Raw genomic sequence first — 25,738 nt, forward strand, 5'->3', positions numbered from 1 at the left:
AATATTAAAGTCATTTGAAATCGATTATGATATGTGTAATAGTGTAAATAAGTAACAATTGATTTGAGTTTCTTACCCGACATGAGCCTCAACCCATACCTGGGTTCGAGTGTTGAGAAAGACGAAAAAAATCACTTTCCAGATGTGAGATATTTAATGAGTGACGGTATATGATCATGGACTATGTTTTATGCTAAACTAACTACGACCTATGACTAAAAGTAGTGCATTAGTATGAGTTGAAACTCATGTTGGATCAACCTACGACCTATGATCGTTATAATTTATTATATTTAACTTATTTAACAATGAAAATAAATTTGAAACCACTGTATTTCAAATGACCCAATTCAAATGCAACATTTGCGTTACCCATTAATCCCTTCAAATTATACATATTTTTCGATTGTTAGGCCATGATTACATCTAATAAACTATAGTACATATTATAAAACAAACTTCTAGAGAACTACAAATATTATGAAAATGAATCAAAATTATCTAAAATTTTGAAGCTTCCAATGCTGACTCAGGCTGTAAAGCCATTCAAAAAATATGCATCATAGCAATTTTTTAAAAGATCCACTATGTCCCTCGTGGATTGATGTGGAGCCTCCCAGTTGTTTAGGGGGATCCAAGGCTCAGAAGAATAGTTCCTCTGTACCTATATACCTACCTATCTACTACATCAGTGTTGGAACATAGGTTGGTAAAAGAGCTTGAAAGCCTCCATGACTTCAAGATACCACATCGATTCCCTATCCGGAAATGCAGAAAGATCAACAAGTTTATGAACCTGTGAGTTGCACAACATCAGCTTTACCCAACTGGAAATCAAGATAATGCCAAGGGTTTATTTGGGTGGGGTGTGTAGAATTTAGTAGATGACTTAATAAAGGTGATGTGACTAGTTTCTAATGGAAGATGCAGTAATGGTGCATGCATGAATCAAGCTGGAGTGAAAATGAGATGTGTTTTTTTACAAATCAAAAGGTTGGAAACACGTCTTAGTTATTATCAGATTTTAATACATTGGAAAGTCCTTGAAAATACATCTTTTGCACTAGTCTGATAAATATAGAGTATATAGGAGATACAACAGGTAGTCATTGAGTCAGATCGTTCAACAACAATTTACTTGATGAAGAACAAAGAAACTGTAGTCCTATTCCATATGATGAGATGAGAAGCACAATTTTGAAGTTCGAAACACTTTAGCAGAATCACAACTAATGTTGGTTTAAACTGAAGAAATATGATTACCATTCATATTCTAAAGCTGAAAACAAGTGAATTAGATAAGATTTTCTGCACTAAAACAGAGCATGAAAGCTCACTTCTGCATGTAGCTTGAAACAAATTCAAAGTAATAAATAATGCTAGTTACACATTCGAGAAACTCTACATGCAATCCACGGACTGAGAACATTTAATTTGGACGAAAGATAAAATGAACATGAAAGGCCTGATCATTAACAGAAAATTATTGAGTTCATCAGTTTGGCATGCGAAAATTATGGAGCTTATTAGTTTGATGAATCTATCATTATACATATGCACTATCATGGATTCGATTTCTGGTTCAATGGAGCGGAATGAGGGTCAGTACAAAACATAAGGTTGAGGTCCGGGAGCAAGCTCTTCCAGAAGAGAGTTATTTAGTAATTGCAGCATATTTATATATCTTCGTGTTTGTAGATCATAATATTGTGTATAATATCAATACCACCTATAGTCCAAAGGCATCAAAATTTAAAGCTTTCACAAAAGTATAAATGGATTCCTCCTATACCCATCTTCCACCAGTTGTTGCTTCATTAACATACCATAAATTCTCTATAATAAACACTTAGATGTAGCAAATGTAAGAGGAACAGTATGAATTTACCAGTGAAGTCGAAAACTGGCAGCCTGCATGAGTGGGTGAGCAAAATATGCCCCCAAGGTCAAAGCTGTGATCGAAAGATACAGCAACCGCAGAAACTCTTTATAGTAGTCCTTGGGAAGCTTTTGTCGACCTTCAAGAATAGCAGCAAATGGAGTAATACTAGTTCTGCTTTTTAAAACTTCGGAAGCTTCACCATACCGAATGCCTAATCTTCGGTCTCCATTCCAAACACCGAATAAGTGGTGCGTGATCAGACCTACAGAGGCTGCTAATGCAACTGAATTCCCAATCCAGATTGTGTGAGCTATGCACCAAATTACCTGTCCAACCATCTGGGGAAAAAATTTTGAGTACATCACAGTAACTTAGGATTATTTTTGTTTCGGATTAAAAATTGTTATATAATAAAGATGAACAAAGCAGATATTATATGAAAAAAATTGCATATACCATTTCTCAGTTCAGTTAAATCCAAGTTATAATCTCTTAACGTATTCCAATACCATTTGTCATTCTGCCTATACCCATTTGTCATTCTGCCTATACCATTTGTCATTCGGCCTTTAATTTCCGACCTCAAATCTTGAAGATAAAAACTATGTTTATAAGAAAAAGCAGAGTGGGGTGGAAGAAAACAGATTGAACAAAGAAATCATGAAAATCAACCAAGGCACCGGAGAGAAGCAGCAGCAGCAGCAGCACATTGTTATGCTGCCTTTCATGGCGCAAGGCCATTTGATCCCTTTCTTAGCTCTTTCTAACAGAATCCAGCAAAGATTTGGCTTCGAAATCACCATTGCCACTACTCAACTCAATGTTCAGTACCTCAAATCCGCCATAGCCAAAAACTCGGAAGTCCCACAAACGAGACAGTCCAATATCCATCTCTTTGAACTCCCTTTCGATAGCAGCCAACATGGCCTCCCACCGAACATCGAGAACACAGAATCCTTGCCCCTTAACCAAATCATCGACCTCTGTCATGCCTCGATCTCCCTCGAAACCCCCTTTCGCAGCTTGATTTCCGATGTATCGATCAAATATGGCGGCCCTCCGCTTTGCATAATCTCCGATGTTTTCATGGGCTGGGCTACTGAAGTTGCTAGCTCTTGCGGCACGGTGAATGTAACTTTCACCACTTGTGGCGCTTATGGGACCGCCGCTTATGTATCGTTGTGGGAAAATCTTCCCCACAGATTAACCCAAAGCGATGAGTTCAATCTTCCGGGTTTCCCAGATTCTTGCCTTTTTCATCTCAGTCAGTTGCATCCCTTCTCAAGAGCTGCAGATGGAACAGATTCCTGGTCAAGATTCTTCCAACCTCAGATTAGGCTCTCTCTAAATTCTTTCGGATGGCTGTGCAACTCCGCCGAAGAAATCGAACAGCTCGGAGTAGATCTCTTCAAGAAGTACTCAAAACTCCCGGTCTGGTGCATCGGGCCACTCCTTCCACCAGCAATGCTGACTCGAAAACCAACGCGTGTGATTGGACATCAAACCGGAAGAAAACCGGGACTTTCCCCGGAGAAATGCATGGAATGGCTGGACTCAAAGCCCAAAAGCTCTGTTCTGTACATATCTTTCGGCTCTCAAAACACCATCAGCACCACACAAATGATGGCATTAGCCACTGGTTTAGAGGAAAGTAGAACACAATTCATTTGGGTCATCAGGCCACCTATTGGATTCAGCTTAGAAAGCGAGTTCGACTCGAAATGGCTGCCCAACGGGTTCGAGGAACGAATAAAGAACAGCAACCAAGGACTAATGGTAGATGGATGGGCACCCCAGTTGGAAATTCTTTGCCACCGATCAACGGCGGCTTTTTTAAGCCATTGTGGATGGAATTCAACCATGGAGAGCTTAAGCCAAGGAGTACCGATCATCGGGTGGCCACTGGCGGCGGAACAGGCCTACAACGTGAAGATGTTGGTGGAGGAAATGGAAGTCTGTGTGGAGTTAACTAGAGGAACCAAGAGCAGTTTGAACAAGGAGGATGTAATAAAAGCTATAGATACTGTAATGGGAGAAGGTATTAAAGCGGTGGATATGAATAAAAAGGCGGCGGAAATGGGAGAGTTGATTAGATCCGCCGTTAGGGAAGACGGAATCCACGAAGGCTCCTCTGTTAAAGCAATGGATGCTTTTGTTTCTGCTCTTATCTCCAAGAACCCAAGGGCTTTGAACTCCAAGATTGATCAGATTAGTTAAATTTAAATTATATTTAAGAAAATTAGATTTTATTTTGCACTTTTTTTTGGTTCCATTTGTAAAATCTTATGGATCTAATTGCACTTTTGCTTTATTTTTTTTGGGTTCCATTGGTATAGTGTTTGAATCTTATTGGAACGAAGATTAATGACATGACAACGTTGAATATTGCGAATAGTAACTATACAATATATTTTTGGATTAATTTGATTCTAATCATATTTTTGTTGTATTATTATGTTATATTATCGTCATTATTATTATCTATACATATATTTAGGAGTAAAAAAATTGGTAGGAAAATTGACAAAGAACTATGTTAATTGTTTAATTGATACATTATCCAATTAAAAGTTAATTTTATTCTTAGCTTAAATTGCTTTTAAGTCTACTTATTGTCATTAAATTTAATTAGGTGCATATTTTTATTTTCAAGATTTGATATATTTATTTAAAAATCAAATTTTAATAAATAATTGTCATACTAATTGTATTAAAAAAATTAACTAATAAATCTAATCTAATACTATTATAAATATATGAGTTATGAGTTTGAATTGTGAGTTTATTATTTTGCCATTTTATTTGTTTTACAATTTATCATTTTAATGAGGTTCTTTAAGTCATTTTCTAAGTTGATTTAATATAGTCATTAATAATGTACTAAACTCAAACAAGATAATTATTATTTTGAGTTTATTATTTTATCATTTTATTTGTTTTACAATTTATTATATTCATGAGGTTGTTTAAGTCATTTTCTATGTTGGTTTAATATAGTCATTAATAGTGTACTTAACTCAAACAAGATAATTATTATTTTGATTTTATTTTCAAATTTAATTTAATTAATTATTATTTTGATTTTACTTTCAAATTTAATTTAATTACTTAATTTTATACATTTCCGTCAAACTCATTGAAAATCCTTACCATAATGTTACACATTTAAAAAAATTGTTAATATTACTAACATATATTATTACTATTATAAATATATGACTTGATTTTACTTTCAAATTTAATTTAATTAATTTTATACATTTCCGTCAAACTCATGGAAAATCCTTATCATAATGTTATACATTTAAAAAATTTGCTAAAAGTACCAACATATATTACTATTATAAATAAAAAATAATAAATAATATTATAAATATATGACTTTTATTTTTAACTTACTATTTTATCATTTTGTTTGTTTATAATTTTTCATATTCATGAGGTTCTTTAAATTATTTCTATGTTAGTTTAATATGATTATTAATAGAGTGCTTAACTCAATCAAGCTATTTATTATTATAATTTTAATTTTACTTTTAAATTTAAATTTAATTACTTTAATATATTTTACATTGACATTAAATTCATAGAAAATCACTAAATAAAAATTAATATTACGAACATTAAGGTAATAATGAGAAGACGAATGGAGATGAGTGTGATTGAATAAAATAAATTATTAATAAATATTAAGGTCATATAAAACATTTTTTTCCCATTTAGAATATAGATATTTTTAGACTACTTATGTATCAGAAGAGATACGTGATTATGAGAAAATGTTGTATGTAAGTGATTTAAATGTAAACATTTAAGCTATTTAGTTAATTTTCGATATATGATGCTAAATAAATATTATAAAATAATATTTTATCTATTAATCTATCAAATATATGAATTACTTTTGTGAGCTTACTATTTTACTATTTTTTGTTTTACAATTTGTCATGTTAATGATGTTATTTAAATCTTTTTTATGTTAGTTTAATAGGATCATTAATAGTGTACTTAACTCAATCGAACTAATTATTATTTTAATTTACTTTTAAATTTAATTTTACTTACTTAAATTTATACATTGCTGTCAAATTCATGGAAAATCTCGACCATATTAATGATTGGTAATAATGGGAAGACGAAAGAAGGTGAGTCAGATTGAATAAAAATAAATTATTAATAAATATTAAGGTCATATAAAACTTCTTTCTCCCATTTAGATAAATATATTTTCAGACTCTGTATGTGTCAATAGAGATACGTGATTGAGAGAAATTATTTAATGTAAGTGATTTCAAACACTGTTTTTAAGCTATTTAGTCGATTTTTTTTATAAATGCTGCTAAATAAATATTATTAAATAATATGATCCATTTGATCATTTTGTGTTCTTGCAATGAGAGGAGTTTTTTACCCTAGCGTTAACATATTTTATTGTTATATGTCATTTGTATTGATCATGTTGTGTTTGGATTGTTTATGTGATTTGTTTGTTTGCCGAAAAAAATAGAAAACAAAACACATATCCCACGAAAATGGTTATTTTTCAATTTTTTATTGTTGAGATATTTTGTTAATTTTTAAACACATAATGCATGTTTTCTGTTGCTTAGATTACTTAGTTTGAAGTGACTTAGAAAATATTAAAAATACCGAAATATTTTTTTTGTTTTTACCTTATGTATCAGAATATCAAGAGATAATATTTTTTTATTTATTGAGACAAATGTTTTTCCAGAATCCTCTATAAATCAATATTTAAAATTTTTTACGACATTATTGTATTCTCTATTCAAAATTTTTGTATTTAGATTGATAGAAAGTATTTGAATTTGAGTTTTTATGTGCTTGCTTATATTATTTTTGTAGTAATATTTATTGTGAAAATAATAGGTGGACTAAAAAAATTCGGTACGTTTAGGAGTCCTCTTGTGGACGATAAACATGGATAAATTGTTAAAAGATATAATATCCAGTAAATTTTTTGCATGCAGTTTTTTGTTCTAATTCAATGATTATGCATGATTCTAAATTTTAATTATATCACCAGTTAACGCATGCTTTGTTGTTGCTAGATATATTTTCTCAACGGTCTAATATATTTCTTTGGTTTAAGAAAAATTGTGTGACTTTATATTATATTATATTTTTACGACTATTTTTCTTAATGGTTTTATTGAAGGATTTTTTCATGATGATTTCGAGGCACCATTTTTTTCTTTGTGTGTTTTTTTTTATAAGATGTGGAATATCTATGAAATAATGACGTTAATAAGGCGCCTTCTCTTTATTTGAAAAAAATATTGAAAAATTTATACAAATTGTGAATAATATGAGTTAGTATTTAATTTGAGAGTGATTTGTGCTTTTTGCTTGCTCGTATATTCTTCCATTTATGTGTTATTGTACTAAATAAATTATTTTAAACTTTGAGTAATCATTTTTCTCTTATCGAGTTTGTTTGTGTTATGATTTTTTTATTCATTTTGGTTAATATTGTTGGCGGTAATTGCTTTTTCTGATATTATATGATGTGCCTTGTTTTTTATATGAAAATAAGTATGAGAGTACACCAATCAAGCCATGTATTTTGGGTCTTCTGTTCTACGAAGAGGATAATAGATGGCTTCTGTGAAATATATAATTTATTGGTTCTTCATACATATAGTCTACGAAATGCGTCAAACTTTGAACAAAAAAGTTAAGACAAATATAGTGGATGAAAAAAGACATGTTAAATAAAAAATAATGTTGCGTATTAATATGTCATAATTTCTGTATGATATAATTCAAGCACATTTTTTATAGATATTTGAAATTAGGTCTAACTAAGCAACATGAAACATATACATATATATTAAATCGTATTTAAAGCAAAATGTTAAGATCAAGAATGATTCAGATTTAAATTTCAATGAAGCACAATGAAGAAGAAATTGAAGAATTGTATGTGTACGTTAAGTGTTATATAGTGATTATGGTTCTACTTCATGGTTTGCGACATATGGATTCTATATAAAATGTCAATATTTTTAAAAAATAAAATAGTTTTTCAAAAAGAAAAAATTCTTCAGTCAGAAAAAATACATGAAAAACAAAATGTGCATAATTCTCATTCTATTTATAATGGTAAGAGAATAATTCTAAAGCGTTGTGGACACAATAAATCAATTTTGTGCATTTTATTGAGACATTGAGCCATTTCACTTTATTTCCTCCAATATTATCTCGATATATTTCGAAGTGGCTAAAAGGTTGTTTTTGTATCTTTTTTAGTCGAAGTGTCTAACCAATTAATTCATAAGATATATGATGCTAGCATAGAAAACTCATCGCCAAATAAATTCACTTACCCAAATATTGAAATTCAAATAGAATTCTATAATATTTCATAAAATTAATTTTGACTATCATAAAATGCTTATGAAATATAAACAGTTGTATTATTAGATGAGATATTGAATAAGACAAATACTTTGACATTTATTTGAATGATATCTCATACGCATATCTTAATTACGTTATTCGTGTCTTTTCTCAAGGTTTTTAAAAATACAGTTATTAGTTTTGTATGTCGTTCCATAAGATATAAAATATTATAAAAAAATGTAAAATCAATAGAAGAAAATTTGTTTTGTTTCAATGAATAATATAATATTATGTTCTAGACACAACAAATTAGATTGAAACTATATCATCCTCATGACATGATGCACGCAATCATTGTTCTAAAGCTTTCAAAAAAATGACGAACGAGATGACATTCCTGAATTACGTCAAATTAAACGAGGACACAATTCTAAGATATAGTCATTTGAAGAGATTTTCAAGTATTTTTTATCACAATAATTGAGAAATACTGAAATAGTTGTTAAAAATTTATTAACCTTATAGCTATATGTTGACAATATTGATACTAAATATATAAAAATGATATCACAAATATCACAATGTTTGAAAAAGGTGCAATACTATTTATTGATTATGTTGTTGAAGAATATATAGGTTATGCATACTTTTAGTCACAAGTAAAATTCTTCACGACTAAAAGCATGTTTTCTTAAGAGTTATAGTTGATGATTGTCAAAAACTGAAAAATTATTTAACAACAAAACAAATAGTCGGAAAAATAAGATTATCAGATAAAAACAATGTAGAAAACCGAAAAAATACCGTGATAAGGAAGCAAGCTACGAGCATGTCAGATCTCAGATGAAGATTGTAAATAACATAGTAGATGTTAAAAACGATCAGATACTTGTTGAATATACCAAAATGGTTATATGCATATTATAAAAAACTACGACAAAGAGTTGTTGAGTTGTCAAATTAAACTAAGAAGCATATTGAAAAGTGTGTCAAGTGGATAAGACAACTTCTCCAATTCATATAACGTCTATGGTCATGTTTTTTTTATTTTTTGTTGCTTGGTTTGTTTCAATTGATAAATGCTATTAGCCATGTTTTAATTCATTTAAATATGATCAAAATTTCGTATATATCTTCAGCAGTTTATGTTCTCACGTGCAATGCACGTGCATTTTTCTAGTTCTATATATACTTATGTTGAATAATTTTGTTTTATTCTAGATAATATTTTTTAAAATAATGTTTTGCATAACATGATTATGGTGTTAACAAATCATTAATAATATGATTTTAGCTAAATTCTATTAATAATAAAGTCAATCGATAATCTCCGGTAGTGGTAAATGAAAAATTTTAAATTTTCTGTTGTATGTTTGATATGAGTTCCAGAAAAACCCAACCGAACTACAAAATTGCTTATAAACTTCATTCAAAATCTATAACACATTTTCTAACATTAACAAAACTAAAGAAATTTGTTTGATTAAAAGAAATATGATCAATTTAAATATATGCTAAAATCATAATTGATTTTTTATGTTCATGTCCAATATTTCATCCTTTTTCTTTTCTTTTCTTTTTCCCTTCATTGCTCACATTCACAATAATCTTTCACAAAGAGAAAAATTTCCCAAAATTTATTTCCCTGCTTATGCCGTTGTCTTTACCTCTGACCATGACCACCACCCTCTCCTTTTCTCCCGCAAATAATTTTTGAATATGTTTGGATGAGAAAATTTCAATCCATTTATTTAAATATAATTTCTTTATTAAACAAATTACACAACAAAAATTCTAATACATCTAAGATTTTACTTACACTATAATTATATTAATAACGATCAAATTCAAATCGTTAGAATATTAAAGTCATTTGAAATCGATTATGATATGTGTAATAGTGTAAATAAGTAACAATTGATTTGAGTTTCTTACCCGACATGAGCCTCAACCCATACCTGGGTTCGAGTGTTGAGAAAGACGAAAAAAATCACTTTCCAGATGTGAGATATTTAATGAGTGACGGTATATGATCATGGACTATGTTTTATGCTAAACTAACTACGACCTATGACTAAAAGTAGTGCATTAGTATGAATTGAAACTCATGTTGGATCAACCTACGACCTATGATCGTTATAATTTATTATATTTAACTTATTTAACAATGAAAATAAATTTGAAACCACTGTATTTCAAATGACCCAATTCAAATGCAACATTTGTGTTACCCATTAATCCCTTCAAATTATACATATTTTTCGATTGTTAGGCCATGATTACATCTAATAAACTATAGTACATATTATAAAACAAACTTCTAGAGAACTACAAATATTATGAAAATGAATCAAAATTATCTAAAATTTTGAAGCTTCCAATGCTGACTCAGGCTGTAAAGCCATTCAAAAAATATGCATCATAGCAATTTTTTAAAAGATCCACTATGTCCCTCGTGGATTGATGTGGAGCCTCCCAGTTGTTTAGGGGGATCCAAGGCTCAGAAGAATAGTTCCTCTGTACCTATATACCTACCTATCTACTACATCAGTGTTGGAACATAGGTTGGTAAAAGAGCTTGAAAGCCTCCATGACTTCAAGATACCACATCGATTCCCTATCCGGAAATGCAGAAAGATCAACAAGTTTGTGAACCTGTGAGTTACACAACATCAGCTTTAGGCTTTAGCCAACTGGAAATCAAGATAATGCCAAGGGTATATGTGGGTGGTGTGTGTAGAATTTAGTAGATGACTTAATAAAGGTGATGTGACTAGTTTCTAATGGAAGATGCAGTAATGGTGCATGCATGAATCAAGCTGGAGTGAAAATGAGATGTGTTTTTTTACAAATCAAAAGGTTGGGAACACGTCTTAGTTATTATCAGCTTTTAATACATTGGAAAGTCCTTGAAAATACATCTTTTGCACTAGTCTGATAAATATAGAGTATATAGGAGATACAACAGGTAGTCATTGAGTCAGATCGTTCAACAACAATTTACTTGATGAAGAACAAAGAAACTGTAGTCCTATTCCATATGATGAGATGAGAAGCACAATTTTGAAGTTCGAAACACTTTAGCAGAATCACAACTAATGTTGGTTTAAACTGAAGAAATATGATTACCATTCATATTCTAAAGCTGAAAACAAGTGAATTAGATAAGATTTTCTGCACTAAAACAGAGCATGAAAGCTCACTTCTGCATGTAGCTTGAAACAAATTCAAAGTAATAAATAATGCTAGTTACACATTTGAGAAACTCTACATGCAATCCACGGACTGAGAACATTTAATTTGGACGAAAGATAAAATGAACATGAAAGGCCTGATCATTAACAGAAAATTATTGAGTTCATCAGTTTGGCATGCGAAAATTATGGAGCTTATTAGTTTGATGAATCTATCATTATACATATGCACTATCATGGATTCGATTTCTGGTTCAATGGAGCGGAATGAGGGTCAGTACAAAACATAAGGTTGAGGTCCGGGAGCAAGCTCTTCCAGAAGAGAGTTATTTAGTAATTGCAGCATATTTATATATCTTCGTGTTTGTAGATCATATTTTTTATGAGATGTTGAAGATTAATTGATTCAAGTAGAAATTTGTTTGTTCTTGAATTTGGTTCTTTTCTTTATCACATCATCCCCTAACTGGAAACTTGGCATGAGTATCCATTTTTATCATTATCAAGAGTGAAAACAGCTTTCACGTCACAAAACATTGTAATCAAACTTCAAGAATGAACAATAAGTATATTAAGTATACACACCAAGAAATGAAATGGTTGAAAATTATTTGTACGGGATAAAGTAGCAATCCTATATTATTACCTTAATCATTGGAAGATCACCCGCACAAAGAGAATAGCCTCCAACCACCATTATGTACATTCCTACACTCACAAATCTTTAATTACTTCGAAATTTGTACGAATACACAATAAAATTAATGTAAAATAACCTAATAAACAAATGATTAACTGACCTTTTTCCAAACGGCGACTGCGAAAGTCGCCAGAGAGGAAGAGCTCAATGACGCCCGTTCCATCGTCGAGGAGGTATCGACCGCCTCCGCCTTCGTCAGATTCAGCTGTCGAGACGAGAACACCCGGCAATGTCGAGATGAATATCGAAGAAATTGACAAAAAGGAGGCATTTAAGGATAAATCATGGAATTACGCAACACTACACATAGACATACCTGTAGCCAAGCACGTTGAAAGAGAATTCCGCCGAGAGTGAAGGCATTCTGTGACGTCGTTGCGGCGGCGCGTCTCAGGTGTACGCAGAGTAGCTTCAGTGCTGCCAGACCATAATCCATTCGCACGCTTGGGATTGCTAGTAATTTCAAATTTTTGGTGGAAACATTGGAACATTCGCGTGGAATGTATTAAAATATAACTTTATAAAATAATAATATAATTATTTTTCATAAATTATTATTATTATTATTTTAATAATTACTTTTAAATATATAATTACAATTATTATTATAATCAACAACATTATTATTACTAGTTACTCTGCACACGCATACGCGATGCGTGTATACAATCTTTTTTATCATTATCGATGGATTAAAGTGAAATTTGACAAATTATGGAGGGACTAAATTGATATTTGAATTGTTGAAATAAAAAAATAAAAATAAAAATGTGTAAAGAAAAAGTTGGTGTATTTCCTAGGTGGTTACTATCATGTCCTCAACTTTAATAAAATATAATAGATTACTATTATTTTAATAATTATTATTGAATATTAATAAAACTATTGTAATAATATTGATATTATAATAAATAATTTTTTTTGACAAGTACTACTATTTTTAAAATTAATTTGCATAATATAATATTATATGAGCGTAGATTTTTGTGTTATTTTCGATGGAGTTTTTTTAATCGTAAGTAGTAATAATTAAAATATCACTTTAAAAAAGTAATTATTTATAATATTGATATATTTATTAATATTTCACCAAGTTTTTTTACTAGAATTAAACGCGTCAGATTAGAGTGACTTCCGGTTCATCAATTCACCGGTTAACCAACGGTCTCATATGGATTTAAAAACTATGCATTCAATATGTTCAGAAGATTTTGAAATCTTTGGAATTGAAATTATGAAGTAAAATTTTCATTCATAACATAACAATAAATTTCAAAGTCTTAGTTCATGTAGATTTTTCAAATCCACTCTTTCAATTTTTTTTGTAATCGTTAAGTCTAAAGAATTTCTAATATTATATAAAAACTCTAAAATTTTATATCAGTCATTCAAATGTAAGAAGATGATACATAGTATAAAGATTCTACAAAAAAGATCGTGACAAACATGTTTCAAGCTTTACGAGTTTAAGTTAGTTTAACACGAGATTACGAAAATTTTTAATTATAACAACTCAATTAACAAATGAAATAGCACATAAAATTTAAGAGCAAATTGATAAATTCTCAAGTTTTCAAAATCACAAACATTAATAGTTCTCTAGACCATACTAGTTCAATTCCACCTATAGTCCAAAGGCATCAAAATTTAAAGCTTTCACAAAAGTATAAATGGATTCCTCCTATACCCATCTTCCACCAGTTGTTGCTTCATTAACATACCACAAATTCTCGATTATAAACACTTAGATGTAGCAAATGTCAGAGGAACAGTATGAAGTTACCAGTGAAGTCGAAAACTGGCAGCCTGCATGAGTGGGTGAGCAAAATATGCCCCCAAGGTCAAAGCCGTGATCGAAAGATATGGCAACCGCAGAAACTCCTTATCAGTCGACGTTTTCTCTTTTTTCTTACCACTGATCGTTTTCTCTTTTTTTTTATCACTCATCAGTCGACGTTTTCTCTTTTTTCTGTATATATTTCTTTAATATTTTCGTAAGATTATTTGTGTTTCATTCAAGCTAGTTGACACTTTGTTATCATTCTTATTACTGAATATTCCGTTGGATTCATGCATTTTCCGTGTTTACATGGTTAATTAGTTATATATTGTTATTATATTCGTATGACATGTTTGTACACAACACATGTTATATATATATATATATATATAAGATTAAGTCTCACAAATTAAATATTTGAAAAATACTATGATTTAGATTTTAAAGGCTTAAAGTGACATATAATTTTATTTCTCAACAAATTTTAGCCAACCGTATAAACCGAACCGTATTACAAAAAAACCGAACCTAACCGTAATAAAATGGTTTGGTTTTGGACTAGAGATATTCAAAACCGAAAACCGAACCGTTGTAGAGTAAAACCGGACCAAACCGACCGTTGCCCACCCCTATAGATTATCACACCACATTCTATGCTCTCACAAACTTGAAAATGAATTCTCATTTCCAATTGCACGCATCATCCTCTAGTTCATCTTTATTGTCTGATAATGAAGATGAAACACCTATTAATTGGATGGATGATTTTGAGAAATTGGATAATACACGAAATGCAATATTGAATATTGTAGCACAAGATCAACAGTTGGTTGCTACCTACATTATCCACTAAGAGCAAGAAGTCACACACGGAGGTTCAATACCAGGTCATATAGTAATTCACCGTGATCGGGAAATTGCCGACCGTAATCTGTTCAACGATTACTTTACCGATAACCCAAGATATAACGAAGCAATGTTTCGACGGAGATTTCGAATGTCTCGAAATATTTTTCTTCGTATAGTTGATGAAGTAAAGAATCATGATATTTACTTCACACAAAGAAGTGATAGTGTGGGGTGTCTCGGGCTATCGACTATTCAAAAAACAACTGCTGCTTTGCGAATTTTAGCTTATGCATTACCCGCGGATGCTACGGATGAATATATCAAAATTGGAGAGTCCACTGCAATTCAATGCATGCAACGCTTTTGTCGAGCCGTGGTGGAAGTTTTTGCTGAGCAATACTTGAGATCTCCTACTGCCGATGATGTTGCCAGGTTACTTTATATTGGTAAACAACGCGGATTCCCTGGAATGTTGGGAAGTCTTGATTGCATGCATTGGAAGTGGAAAAATTGTCCAACGGCTTGGGCGGGTCAATATGCAGGTCGTAGTGGTTCTCCAACAATAATTTTAGAAGTAGTAGCTGACTACGACCTTTGGATATGGCATGCATATTTTGGTATGCCCGGATCCAATAATGACATAAATGTTTTGGGATCGTCCAATCTATTTTTCAACATCGCACAAGGTATTGCCCCTCGAGCTCATTATACAATTGGAGGAAAAGAATATGATACATGATATTACTTGGCTGATGGTATTTTCCTAAATGGTCAACTATTGTACAATCTATCCATGATCCACACGGTCCAAAAAAGAAATATTTTGCAATGAAATAAGAGTCCTGTAGAAAAGACGTGGAGCGTGCATTTGGTGTTCTCCAATCTCGATTTGCGATTGTGGCATCTCCAGCAGGTGCTTGGAAGAAACATCATTTACATGATATAATGACATCATGTATTATAATGCACAATAATTATCGAAGATGAACGTGACCTTAACGCACCCATTGAAGATATGAGAGAAGCACCAACTCCGGATGTAGAAATGGTTATCGATGAGAATATCAGATTTCAAGAATTTCTCGCTCGATATAAAAAGATAAAAGACAAAAATGCTCACTATGCACTACGAAATGCTTTAATTGATCATTTGTGGGAAGAATATAGTTGTTCAAATGTTTGAATTTGGATTCATATTAAGTTCTAAAAATAAATTATATGTATTAAAATTATGTCAATTTTAATAATGAAGCATTTGTATTAATTCGTATTATAAATATTAGAGTTAATATATATAAGAATCAAATAGATAAATTTAACTATTAATAAAAATAAAATTATAATTATAATACTAATGTTAACATTAATTATAATTTTATTGTTAAATTTATAAATAACTATTTAACAAAAAGAATATTCTAGGAATGTACTTTTTAGTGTAAGATTTGAAGTAAATGTGTTGGAGATGAATGTTATATTTGGTGCAGAAACTGCACTATTTTGGTGCAATTTTATGGGTTGGAGATGGCCTTATAAACTTCATTCAAAATCTATACCACATTTTCTAACGTCAACAAAACTAAAGAAATTTGTTTGATTAAAGAAATATGATCAATTTAAATATATCATAAAATCATAATTGATTTTTTATGTTCATGTCCAATATTTCATCCCTTTTCTGCTTTTTTTTTTTCCCTTCATTGCTCACATTCACAATAATCTTTCACAAAGAGAAAAATTTCCCAAAATTTATTTCCCTGCTTATTCCATTGTCTTTACCTCTGACCATGACCACCACCCTCTCCTTGTTCTCCCGCCAATAGTTTTTGAATGTGTTTGGATGAGAAAATTTCAAATCCATTTATAATTTCTTTATTAAATAACTTACACAACAGATATTCAAATACATCTAAAATTTTACTTACACTCAAATCGTTAGAATATTAAAATCATTTGAAATCAATTATGATATGTGTAATAGTGTAAATAAGTAACAATTTATTTGAGTTTCTTACCCGACATGAGCCTCAACCCATACCTAGGTTCGAGTGTTGGGATAGTAAAAAAAAAAACACATTCCAGATATGAGATATTTAATTAGTGACGGTGCATAAATACGAACTATGTTTCATGTTGAACCAACTACGGCCTATGACTAATAGTATTGCATTAGAATGAGTTGAAACTCATGTTGGGTCAGCCTACGACCTATGATCGTTACAGTTTATTGCATTAACTTATTTAACAATGAAAATAAATTTGAAACCACTGAATTTCAACTTACCTACGACCTATGATCATTACAGTTTATTGCATTAACTTATTTAACAATGAAAATAAATTTGAAACCACTGAATTTCAACTTACTCAATTCAAATGCAACATTGTGTTACCCATCAATCCCTTCAATTTATACATATTTTTCGATGGTTAGGCCATGATTACATCTAATTAACTATAGTACATATTATAAAACAAACTTCTAGAGAACTACAAATATTATGAAAATTAATCAAAATTATCTAAAATTTTGAAGCTTCCGATGCTGACTCAGGCTGTAAAGCCATTCAAAAAATATGCATCATAGCGATTTTTAAAAAGATCCACTAGGTGTTTAGGGGGATCCAGGGCTCAGAAGAATAGTTCCTCTGTACCTATATACCTACCTATCTACTACATCAGTGTTGGAACATAGGTTGGTAGAAGAGCTTGAAAGCCTCCATGACTTCAAGATACCACATCGATTCCCTATCCGGAAATGCAGAAAGATCAACAAGTTTATGAACCTGTGAGTTGCACAACATCAGCTTTACCCAACTGGAAATCAAGATAATGCCAAGGGTTTATTTGGGTGGGGTGTGTAGAATTTAGTAGATGACTTAATAAAGGTGATGCGACTAGTTTCTAATGGAAGATGCAGTAATGGTGCATGCATGAATCAAGCTGGAGTGAAAATGAGATGTGTTTTTTTACAAATCAAAAGGTTGGAAACACGTCTTAGTTATTATCAGCTTTTAATACATTGGAAAGTCCTTGAAAATACATCTTTTGCACTAGTCTGATAAATATAGAGTATATAGGAGATACAACAGGTAGTCATTGAGTCAGATCGTTCAACAACAATTTACTTGATGAAGAACAAAGAAACTGTAGTCCTATTCCATATGATGAGATGAGAAGCACAATTTTGAAGTTCGAAACACTTTAGCAGAATCACAACTAATGTTGGTTTAAACTGAAGAAATATGATTACCATTCATATTCTAAAGCTGAAAACAAGTGAATTAGATAAGATTTTCTGCACTAAAACAGAGCATGAAAGCTCACTTCTGCATGTAGCTTGAAACAAATTCAAAGTAATAAATAATGCTAGTTACACATTTGAGAAACTCTACATGCAATCCACGGACTGAGAACATTTAATTTGGACGAAAGATAAAATGAACATGAAAGGCCTGATCATTAACAGAAAATTATTGAGTTCATCAGTTTGGCATGCGAAAATTATGGAGCTTATTAGTTTGATGAATCTATCATTATACATATGCACTATCATGGATTCGATTTCTGGTTCAATGGAGCGGAATGAGGGTCAGTACAAAACATAAGGTTGAGGTCCGGGAGCAAGCTCTTCCAGAAGAGAGTTATTTAGTAATTGCAGCATATTTATATATCTTCGTGTTTGTAGATCATAATATTGTGTATAATATCAATACCACCTATAGTCCAAAGGCATCAAAATTTAAAGCTTTCACAAAAGTATAAATGGATTCCTCCTATACCCATCTTCCACCAGTTGTTGCTTCATTAACATACCATAAATTCTCTATAATAAACACTTAGATGTAGCAAATGTAAGAGGAACAGTATGAATTTACCAGTGAAGTCGAAAACTGGCAGCCTGCATGAGTGGGTGAGCAAAATATGCCCCCAAGGTCAAAGCTGTGATCGAAAGATACGGCAACCGCAGAAACTCTTTATAGTAGTCCTTGGGAAGCTTTTGTCGACCTTCAAGAATAGCAGCAAATGGAGTAATACTAGTTCTGCTTTTTAAAACTTCGGAAGCTTCACCATACCGAATGCCTAATCTTCGGTCTCCATTCCAAACACCGAATAAGTGGTGCGTGATCAGACCTACAGAGGCTGCTAATGCAACTGAATTCCCAATCCAGATTGTGTGAGCTATGCACCAAATTACCTGTCCAACCATCTGGGGAAAAAATTTTGAGTACATCACAGTAACTTAGGATTATTTTTGTTTCGGATTAAAAATTGTTATATAATAAAGATGAACAAAGCAGATATTATATGAAAAAAATTGCATATACCATTTCTCAGTTCAGTTAAATCCAAGTTATAATCTCTTAACGTATTCCAATACCATTTGTCATTCTGCCTATACCCATTTGTCATTCTGCCTATACCATTTGTCATTCGGCCTTTAATTTCCGACCTCAAATCTTGAAGATAAAAACTATGTTTATAAGAAAAAGCAGAGTGGGGTGGAAGAAAACAGATTGAACAAAGAAATCATGAAAATCAACCAAGGCACCGGAGAGAAGCAGCAGCAGCAGCAGCAGCAGCAGCAGCACATTGTTATGCTGCCTTTCATGGCGCAAGGCCATTTGATCCCTTTCTTAGCTCTTTCTAACAGAATCCAGCAAAGATTTGGCTTCGAAATCACCATTGCCACTACTCAACTCAATGTTCAGTACCTCAAATCCGCCATAGCCAAAAACTCGGAAGTCCCACAAACGAGACAGTCCAATATCCATCTCTTTGAACTCCCTTTCGATAGCAGCCAACATGGCCTCCCACCGAACATCGAGAACACAGAATCCTTGCCCCTTAACCAAATCATCGACCTCTGTCATGCCTCGATCTCCCTCGAAACCCCCTTTCGCAGCTTGATTTCCGATGTATCGATCAAATATGGCGGCCCTCCGCTTTGCATAATCTCCGATGTTTTCATGGGCTGGGCTACTGAAGTTGCTAGCTCTTGCGGCACGGTGAATGTAACTTTCACCACTTGTGGCGCTTATGGGACCGCCGCTTATGTATCGTTGTGGGAAAATCTTCCCCACAGATTAACCCAAAGCGATGAGTTCAATCTTCCGGGTTTCCCAGATTCTTGCCTTTTTCATCTCAGTCAGTTGCATCCCTTCTCAAGAGCTGCAGATGGAACAGATTCCTGGTCAAGATTCTTCCAACCTCAGATTAGGCTCTCTCTAAATTCTTTCGGATGGCTGTGCAACTCCGCCGAAGAAATCGAACAGCTCGGAGTAGATCTCTTCAAGAAGTACTCAAAACTCCCGGTCTGGTGCATCGGGCCACTCCTTCCACCAGCAATGCTGACTCGAAAACCAACGCGTGTGATTGGACATCAAACCGGAAGAAAACCGGGACTTTCCCCGGAGAAATGCATGGAATGGCTGGACTCAAAGCCCAAAAGCTCTGTTCTGTACATATCTTTCGGCTCTCAAAACACCATCAGCACCACACAAATGATGGCATTAGCCACTGGTTTAGAGGAAAGTAGAACACAATTCATTTGGGTCATCAGGCCACCTATTGGATTCAGCTTAGAAAGCGAGTTCGACTCGAAATGGCTGCCCAACGGGTTCGAGGAACGAATAAAGAACAGCAACCAAGGACTAATGGTAGATGGATGGGCACCCCAGTTGGAAATTCTTTGCCACCGATCAACGGCGGCTTTTTTAAGCCATTGTGGATGGAATTCAACCATGGAGAGCTTAAGCCAAGCAGTACCGATCATAGGGTGGCCACTGGCGGCGGAACAGGCCTACAACGTGAAGATGTTGGTGGAGGAAATGGAAGTCTGTGTGGAGTTAACTAGAGGAACCAAGAGCAGTTTGAGCAAGGAGGATGTAATAAAAGCTATAGATACAGTAATGGGAGAAGGTATTAAAGCGGTGGATATGAAGAAAAAGGCGGCGGAAATGGGAGAGTTGATTAGATCCGCCGTTAGGGAAGACGAAATCCATGAAGGCTCCTCTGTTAAAGCAATGGATGCTTTTGTTTCTGCTCTTATCTCCAAGAACCAAGGACTTTGAACTCCAAGATTGATCAGATTAGTTAAATTTAAATTATATTTAAGAAAATTAGATTTATTTCGCACTTTTTTTTGGTTCCATTGGTAAAATCTCATGGATTTAATTGCACTTTAACTTTTTTTTTTTTGGGTTCTATGAGTATAATGTTATTGATCTTATGATAACGAAGATGGTAGACATCACGTTGAATATAGCGAATAATAATTATACATTATATAACTTCATGAATTATACAAAATATTTTTAAAATAATATTTTGCATAACATGATTATGGTGTTAACAAATCATTAATAATATGATTTTAGCTAAATTCTATTCATAATAAAGTCAATCGATAATATCCGGAAGTAGTAAATGTAAAACTTTAAATTTTTCGCTGTATGTTCGATGTGAGTTCGAAAAAAACCCAACCGAACTACAAAATTGCTTAGGGCTTCTCCAACCATGCGCTATCATAGCGTTTATCATAGCATGAACGCTATGATAGCGCAGGGTTTTCATTTCAATGGAGGCTGCGCCATTTCCTCTGCGCCAAATTTGGCGCAGAGGAGAATCCCAGCGCCATTTTGGCGCTGGGTTTGGGCCTTTTTTTATTTTTTTTAATGTTTTTTAATTAATATAAATATGTAATAAATATTTTTAATAATAATATTATATAATTGATGGTTAAAATTAAATCTTGTTGATATAAAATATAATTCATAATAAAAATTAAAACATAAAAAAATTAATTATATTTTATATTAGAAAATTTATAAAAATATTTCTAGTTTTTTATTTTATTTTTGATATTTTTAACTCTCGTAAATATATAATTGATAAAATATCAGAAAAATCAATTGCAAAATTTTGAAATTAAAATTACAATACCCAATTGAAATACAAATACAAAGATAATACATAATTGGAATACAAATTCGAAGATAATACATAATTGAAAATTACAAAGATAACAATGTGAATAAAAACATAAAAATGACAAATAAGGTAGATGATCAATAATCTCCTAAATTAGATCCCGATCCTCCAAAATCACCAAAATATTTCCCAAATGTGTCATTTTCGTGTTGTCCATGTTCTTCATTTCTTTTTTTCAAAATTTTGGCTCGTTCATTTTGAACAATTTCGCGCATTTCAGGATCACCTATCGTGCTTAAATCCATGTACAAAACTTTATTCTCCTCTTGAAGGGTTGCTAATGCTATTTGTTGTTGTCTAGTTTCAATTTTTTTTTGTTGATTGAGCTGCTCATTTTGCAATGCTAGGAGTTTCATCTCATAACTTTGTTGAAGTTCAGTGTATCCTTTTTGTAATACATTTATAAGATCGCGATGCCCTTCTTTCATTGTAGATATCAATTCCAACACATTGTCGTCCCTTTTTTTCTTTAGTTTAGATTTTTTAACACCAAGAGGTCGCTGGGATGAAGTGCCGCCTGCATTTTCATCACTACTTAAATTAATTGAAAACGGAGGTAATCCAGGAGAACCTGATATTGGAGTATTTGGTGTCTGGCTATCTGACTGTGACGAGTCCAAACTTGTGACATGCATTCTTGCTGGTGCGCTCATTGGATTGATGTCACTCGAGAATTTCTCCATATCTTTCATAATATACCACACATGATCATATTTGAAGCTTTTACTAAAATCAGCATCTTGCATGAACAAATCTTTTGCTCGATTTAACTGTACGAAAATATCCAACTATTATCTTATAAAAAATTAAACTTGTAATTTAATAAATAGTTGAATAAGAAATACTTACAATATCCTCTTCTGATGCGCCACTTGGGCGGAGAGTTTCAATTTGACGAATGCATCCCCTTAGTTTTCCAATTTCACGGAGTATATTTCTCATGCGACACTGCAATGATCTTTTGTTACGTACTTGTAGATTGTTTGGTTTGTTGATGTTGTAAGCTTCTTCGATACGAGTCCAAAACTGATCTTTGGATTGATTGATACCTATTATAGGATTTTGGGATATATCAAGATACATATGACATAAGACTCTATCTTCTTCGACATTGTAAGAAGCAGTTCTAGAATTTGAAGCCATTGAATTGCTTGGAATAAAGATTTGATTGGAATGAAAATTAAAGCTGTGATAATCTCATGAATCGGATATATTTTACTTATAGTAGAAAGAAGATAAGATTGTAATCTCATCCAACGGGCAATATCAGATGTAATCTCATCCAACGGTCATAATACTGATATGGTTGTAGATAGCACAATCCAATCCAATGGCCATATTCTAGATAAGGCAATCTCATCCAACGGTCAAGATGATGATAAGATTGTAATATCATCCAACGGGCAAGATTAGATGTAATCTCATCCAACGGTCATAATACTGATGAGGTTGTAGATAACACAATCTAATTGAACGGACAGATTGTAGATAAGAAAATCTCATCCAACGGTAATATTTTTTGATAAATTATTATATAATGCGACGAAATATCCTAGATTATTAGGGGTGGGCATAAAATCCGAAAAACCGATAAAACCGATCGAACCGAATAATTCGGTTTAAATTGTTCGATTTTATCAGTTTTTCGGTCGGTTATGGATTTAAAATTTATGAAGTTCGGTTTTTCGGTTCGGTTTTCGGTTTTAATCCCCAAAAAAACCGAAAAATCGAACCGTCCATATTATTGTTAAATATAAGGTTTTTATGTATAATGTGCCATATTATTGGTAAGTATAAGACTTTTTATGTATAACAGACCTATTCAGATTTAGGAATTTAGTATCATTAACCCTCAATTTTTCAATCTGATTGTTTTCTCTTTTTTCTTACTACTCATCAGTCGACGTTTTCTCTTTTTCTGTATATATTTCTTTAATATTTACGTAAGATTATTTGTGTTTCATTCAAGCTAGTTGACACTTTGTTATCATTCTTATTACTGAATATTCCGTTGGATTCATGCATTTTCCGTGTTTACATGGTTAATTAGTTATATATTGTTATTATATTCGTATGACATGTTTGTACACAACACATGTTATATATATATATATATATATATATATATATATATATAAGATTAAGTCTCACAAATTAAATATTTGAAAAATACTATGATTTAGATTTTAAAGGCATAAAGTGACATATAATTTTATTTCTCAACAAATTTTAGCCAACCGTATAAACCGAACCGTATTACAAAAAAACCGAACCTAACCGTAATAAAATGGTTTGGTTTTGGACTAGAGATATTCAAAACCGAAAACCGAACCGTTGTAGAGTAAAACCGGACCAAACCGACCGTTGCCCACCCCTATAGATTATCACACCACATTCTATGCTCTCACAAACTTGAAAATGAATTCTCATTTCCAATTGCACGCATCATCCTCTAGTTCATCTTTATTGTCTGATAATGAAGATGAAACACCTATTAATTGGATGGATGATTTTGAGAAATTGGATAATACACGAAATGCAATATTGAATATTGTAGCACAAGATCAACAGTTGGTTGCTACCTACATTATCCACTAAGAGCAAGAAGTCACACACGGAGGTTCAATACCAGGTCATATAGTAATTCACCGTGATCGGGAAATTGCCGACCGTAATCTGTTCAACGATTACTTTACCGATAACCCAAGATATAACGAAGCAATGTTTCGACGGAGATTTCGAATGTCTCGAAATATTTTTCTTCGTATAGTTGATGAAGTAAAGAATCATGATATTTACTTCACACAAAGAAGTGATAGTGTGGGGTGTCTCGGGCTATCGACTATTCAAAAAACAACTGCTGCTTTGCGAATTTTAGCTTATGCATTACCCGCGGATGCTACGGATGAATATATCAAAATTGGATAGTCCACTGCAATTCAATGCATGCAACGCTTTTGTCGAGCCGTGGTGGAAGTTTTTGCTGAGCAATACTTGAGATCTCCTACTGCCGATGATGTTGCCAGGTTACTTTATATTGGTAAACAACGCGGATTCCCTGGAATGTTGGGAAGTCTTGATTGCATGCATTGGAAGTGGAAAAATTGTCCAACGGCTTGGGCGGGTCAATATGCAGGTCGTAGTGGTTCTCCAACAATAATTTTAGAAGTAGTAGCTGACTACGACCTTTGGATATGGCATGCATATTTTGGTATGCCCGGATCCAATAATGACATAAATGTTTTGGGATCGTCCAATCTATTTTTCAACATCGCACAAGGTATTGCCCCTCGAGCTCATTATACAATTGGAGGAAAAGAATATGATACATGATATTACTTGGCTGATGGTATTTTCCTAAATGGTCAACTATTGTACAATCTATCCATGATCCACACGGTCCAAAAAAGAAATATTTTGCAATGAAACAAGAGTCCTGTAGAAAAGACGTGGAGCGTGCATTTGGTGTTCTCCAATCTCGATTTGCGATTGTGGCATCTCCAGCAGGTGCTTGGAAGAAACATCATTTACATGATATAATGACATCATGTATTATAATGCACAATAATTATCGAAGCTGAACGTGACCTTAACGCACCCATTGAAGATATGAGAGAAGCACCAACTCCGGATGTAGAAATGGTTATCGATGAGAATATCAGATTTCAAGAATTTCTCGCTCGATATAAAAAGATAAAAGACAAAAATGCTCACTATGCACTACGAAATGCTTTAATTGATCATTTGTGGGAAGAATATAGTTGTTCAAATGTTTGAATTTGGATTCATATTAAGTTCTAAAAATAAATTATATGTATTAAAATTATGTCAATTTTAATAATGAAGCATTTGTATTAATTCGTATTATAAATATTAGAGTTAATATATATAAGAATCAAATAGATAAATTTAACTATTAATAAAAATAAAATTATAATTATAATACTAATGTTAACATTAATTATAATTTTATT

The 25,738-nt window shown here is 32.3% G+C and overlaps 5 protein-coding genes across 7 annotated transcripts; 3 read left to right on the plus strand and 2 right to left on the minus strand.

Moving 5' to 3' along the window:
• Window positions 1-497: 497 nt before the first annotated feature.
• On the minus strand, window positions 498-12,655 carry LOC142544984 (uncharacterized). Of its 3 annotated transcripts, none has more exons than XM_075651981.1 (4): window positions 12,459-12,655; window positions 12,243-12,347; window positions 12,089-12,150; window positions 498-796 (listed from the first exon to the last, which is right to left on the minus strand). In XM_075651981.1, exons 1-4 carry the CDS (start codon window positions 12,631-12,633, stop codon window positions 689-691), a joined length of 450 nt encoding a protein of 149 aa, XP_075508096.1. In that variant the 5' UTR covers window positions 12,634-12,655; the 3' UTR covers window positions 498-688. The 3 variants fall into 3 exon arrangements, with proteins under 3 accessions (XP_075508096.1, XP_075508095.1, XP_075508097.1); XM_075651980.1 differs by lacking the exon at window positions 498-796 and adding an exon at window positions 10,605-10,903; XM_075651982.1 differs by lacking the exon at window positions 498-796 and adding an exon at window positions 10,605-10,903 and having other exon boundaries at window positions 12,243-12,365; window positions 12,458-12,655.
• LOC142547542 (UDP-glycosyltransferase 92A1-like) lies at window positions 1,837-4,265 on the plus strand. Its single transcript, XM_075655895.1, has one exon. It carries the CDS (start codon window positions 2,543-2,545, stop codon window positions 4,097-4,099), a length of 1,557 nt encoding a protein of 518 aa, XP_075512010.1. The 5' UTR covers window positions 1,837-2,542; the 3' UTR covers window positions 4,100-4,265.
• A 2,264-nt stretch (window positions 12,656-14,919) lies between the features above and the next one.
• On the plus strand, window positions 14,920-15,510 carry LOC142544399 (uncharacterized). Its single transcript, XM_075651453.1, has one exon. The coding sequence runs from the start codon at window positions 14,920-14,922 to the stop codon at window positions 15,508-15,510; it is 591 nt and encodes a 196-aa protein (XP_075507568.1).
• A 2,944-nt stretch (window positions 15,511-18,454) lies between these two features.
• Window positions 18,455-20,889, plus strand: LOC142547543 (UDP-glycosyltransferase 92A1-like). Its single transcript, XM_075655896.1, has one exon. It carries the CDS (start codon window positions 19,304-19,306, stop codon window positions 20,843-20,845), a length of 1,542 nt encoding a protein of 513 aa, XP_075512011.1. The 5' UTR covers window positions 18,455-19,303; the 3' UTR covers window positions 20,846-20,889.
• Window positions 20,890-21,841: 952 nt separating this feature from the next.
• On the minus strand, window positions 21,842-22,907 carry LOC142544400 (uncharacterized). The gene is made up of 2 exons (XM_075651454.1): window positions 22,614-22,907; window positions 21,842-22,534 (listed from the first exon to the last, which is right to left on the minus strand). The coding sequence occupies exons 1-2, from the start codon at window positions 22,905-22,907 to the stop codon at window positions 21,842-21,844; spliced, it is 987 nt and encodes a 328-aa protein (XP_075507569.1).
• Between the last annotated feature and the right edge of the window lie 2,831 nt (window positions 22,908-25,738).

The sequence above is a fragment of the Primulina tabacum genome, chromosome 5, assembly GCF_025594145.1.
Source record: "Primulina tabacum isolate GXHZ01 chromosome 5, ASM2559414v2, whole genome shotgun sequence".
In the NCBI taxonomy this organism is placed as follows: domain Eukaryota; kingdom Viridiplantae; phylum Streptophyta; class Magnoliopsida; order Lamiales; family Gesneriaceae; genus Primulina; species Primulina tabacum.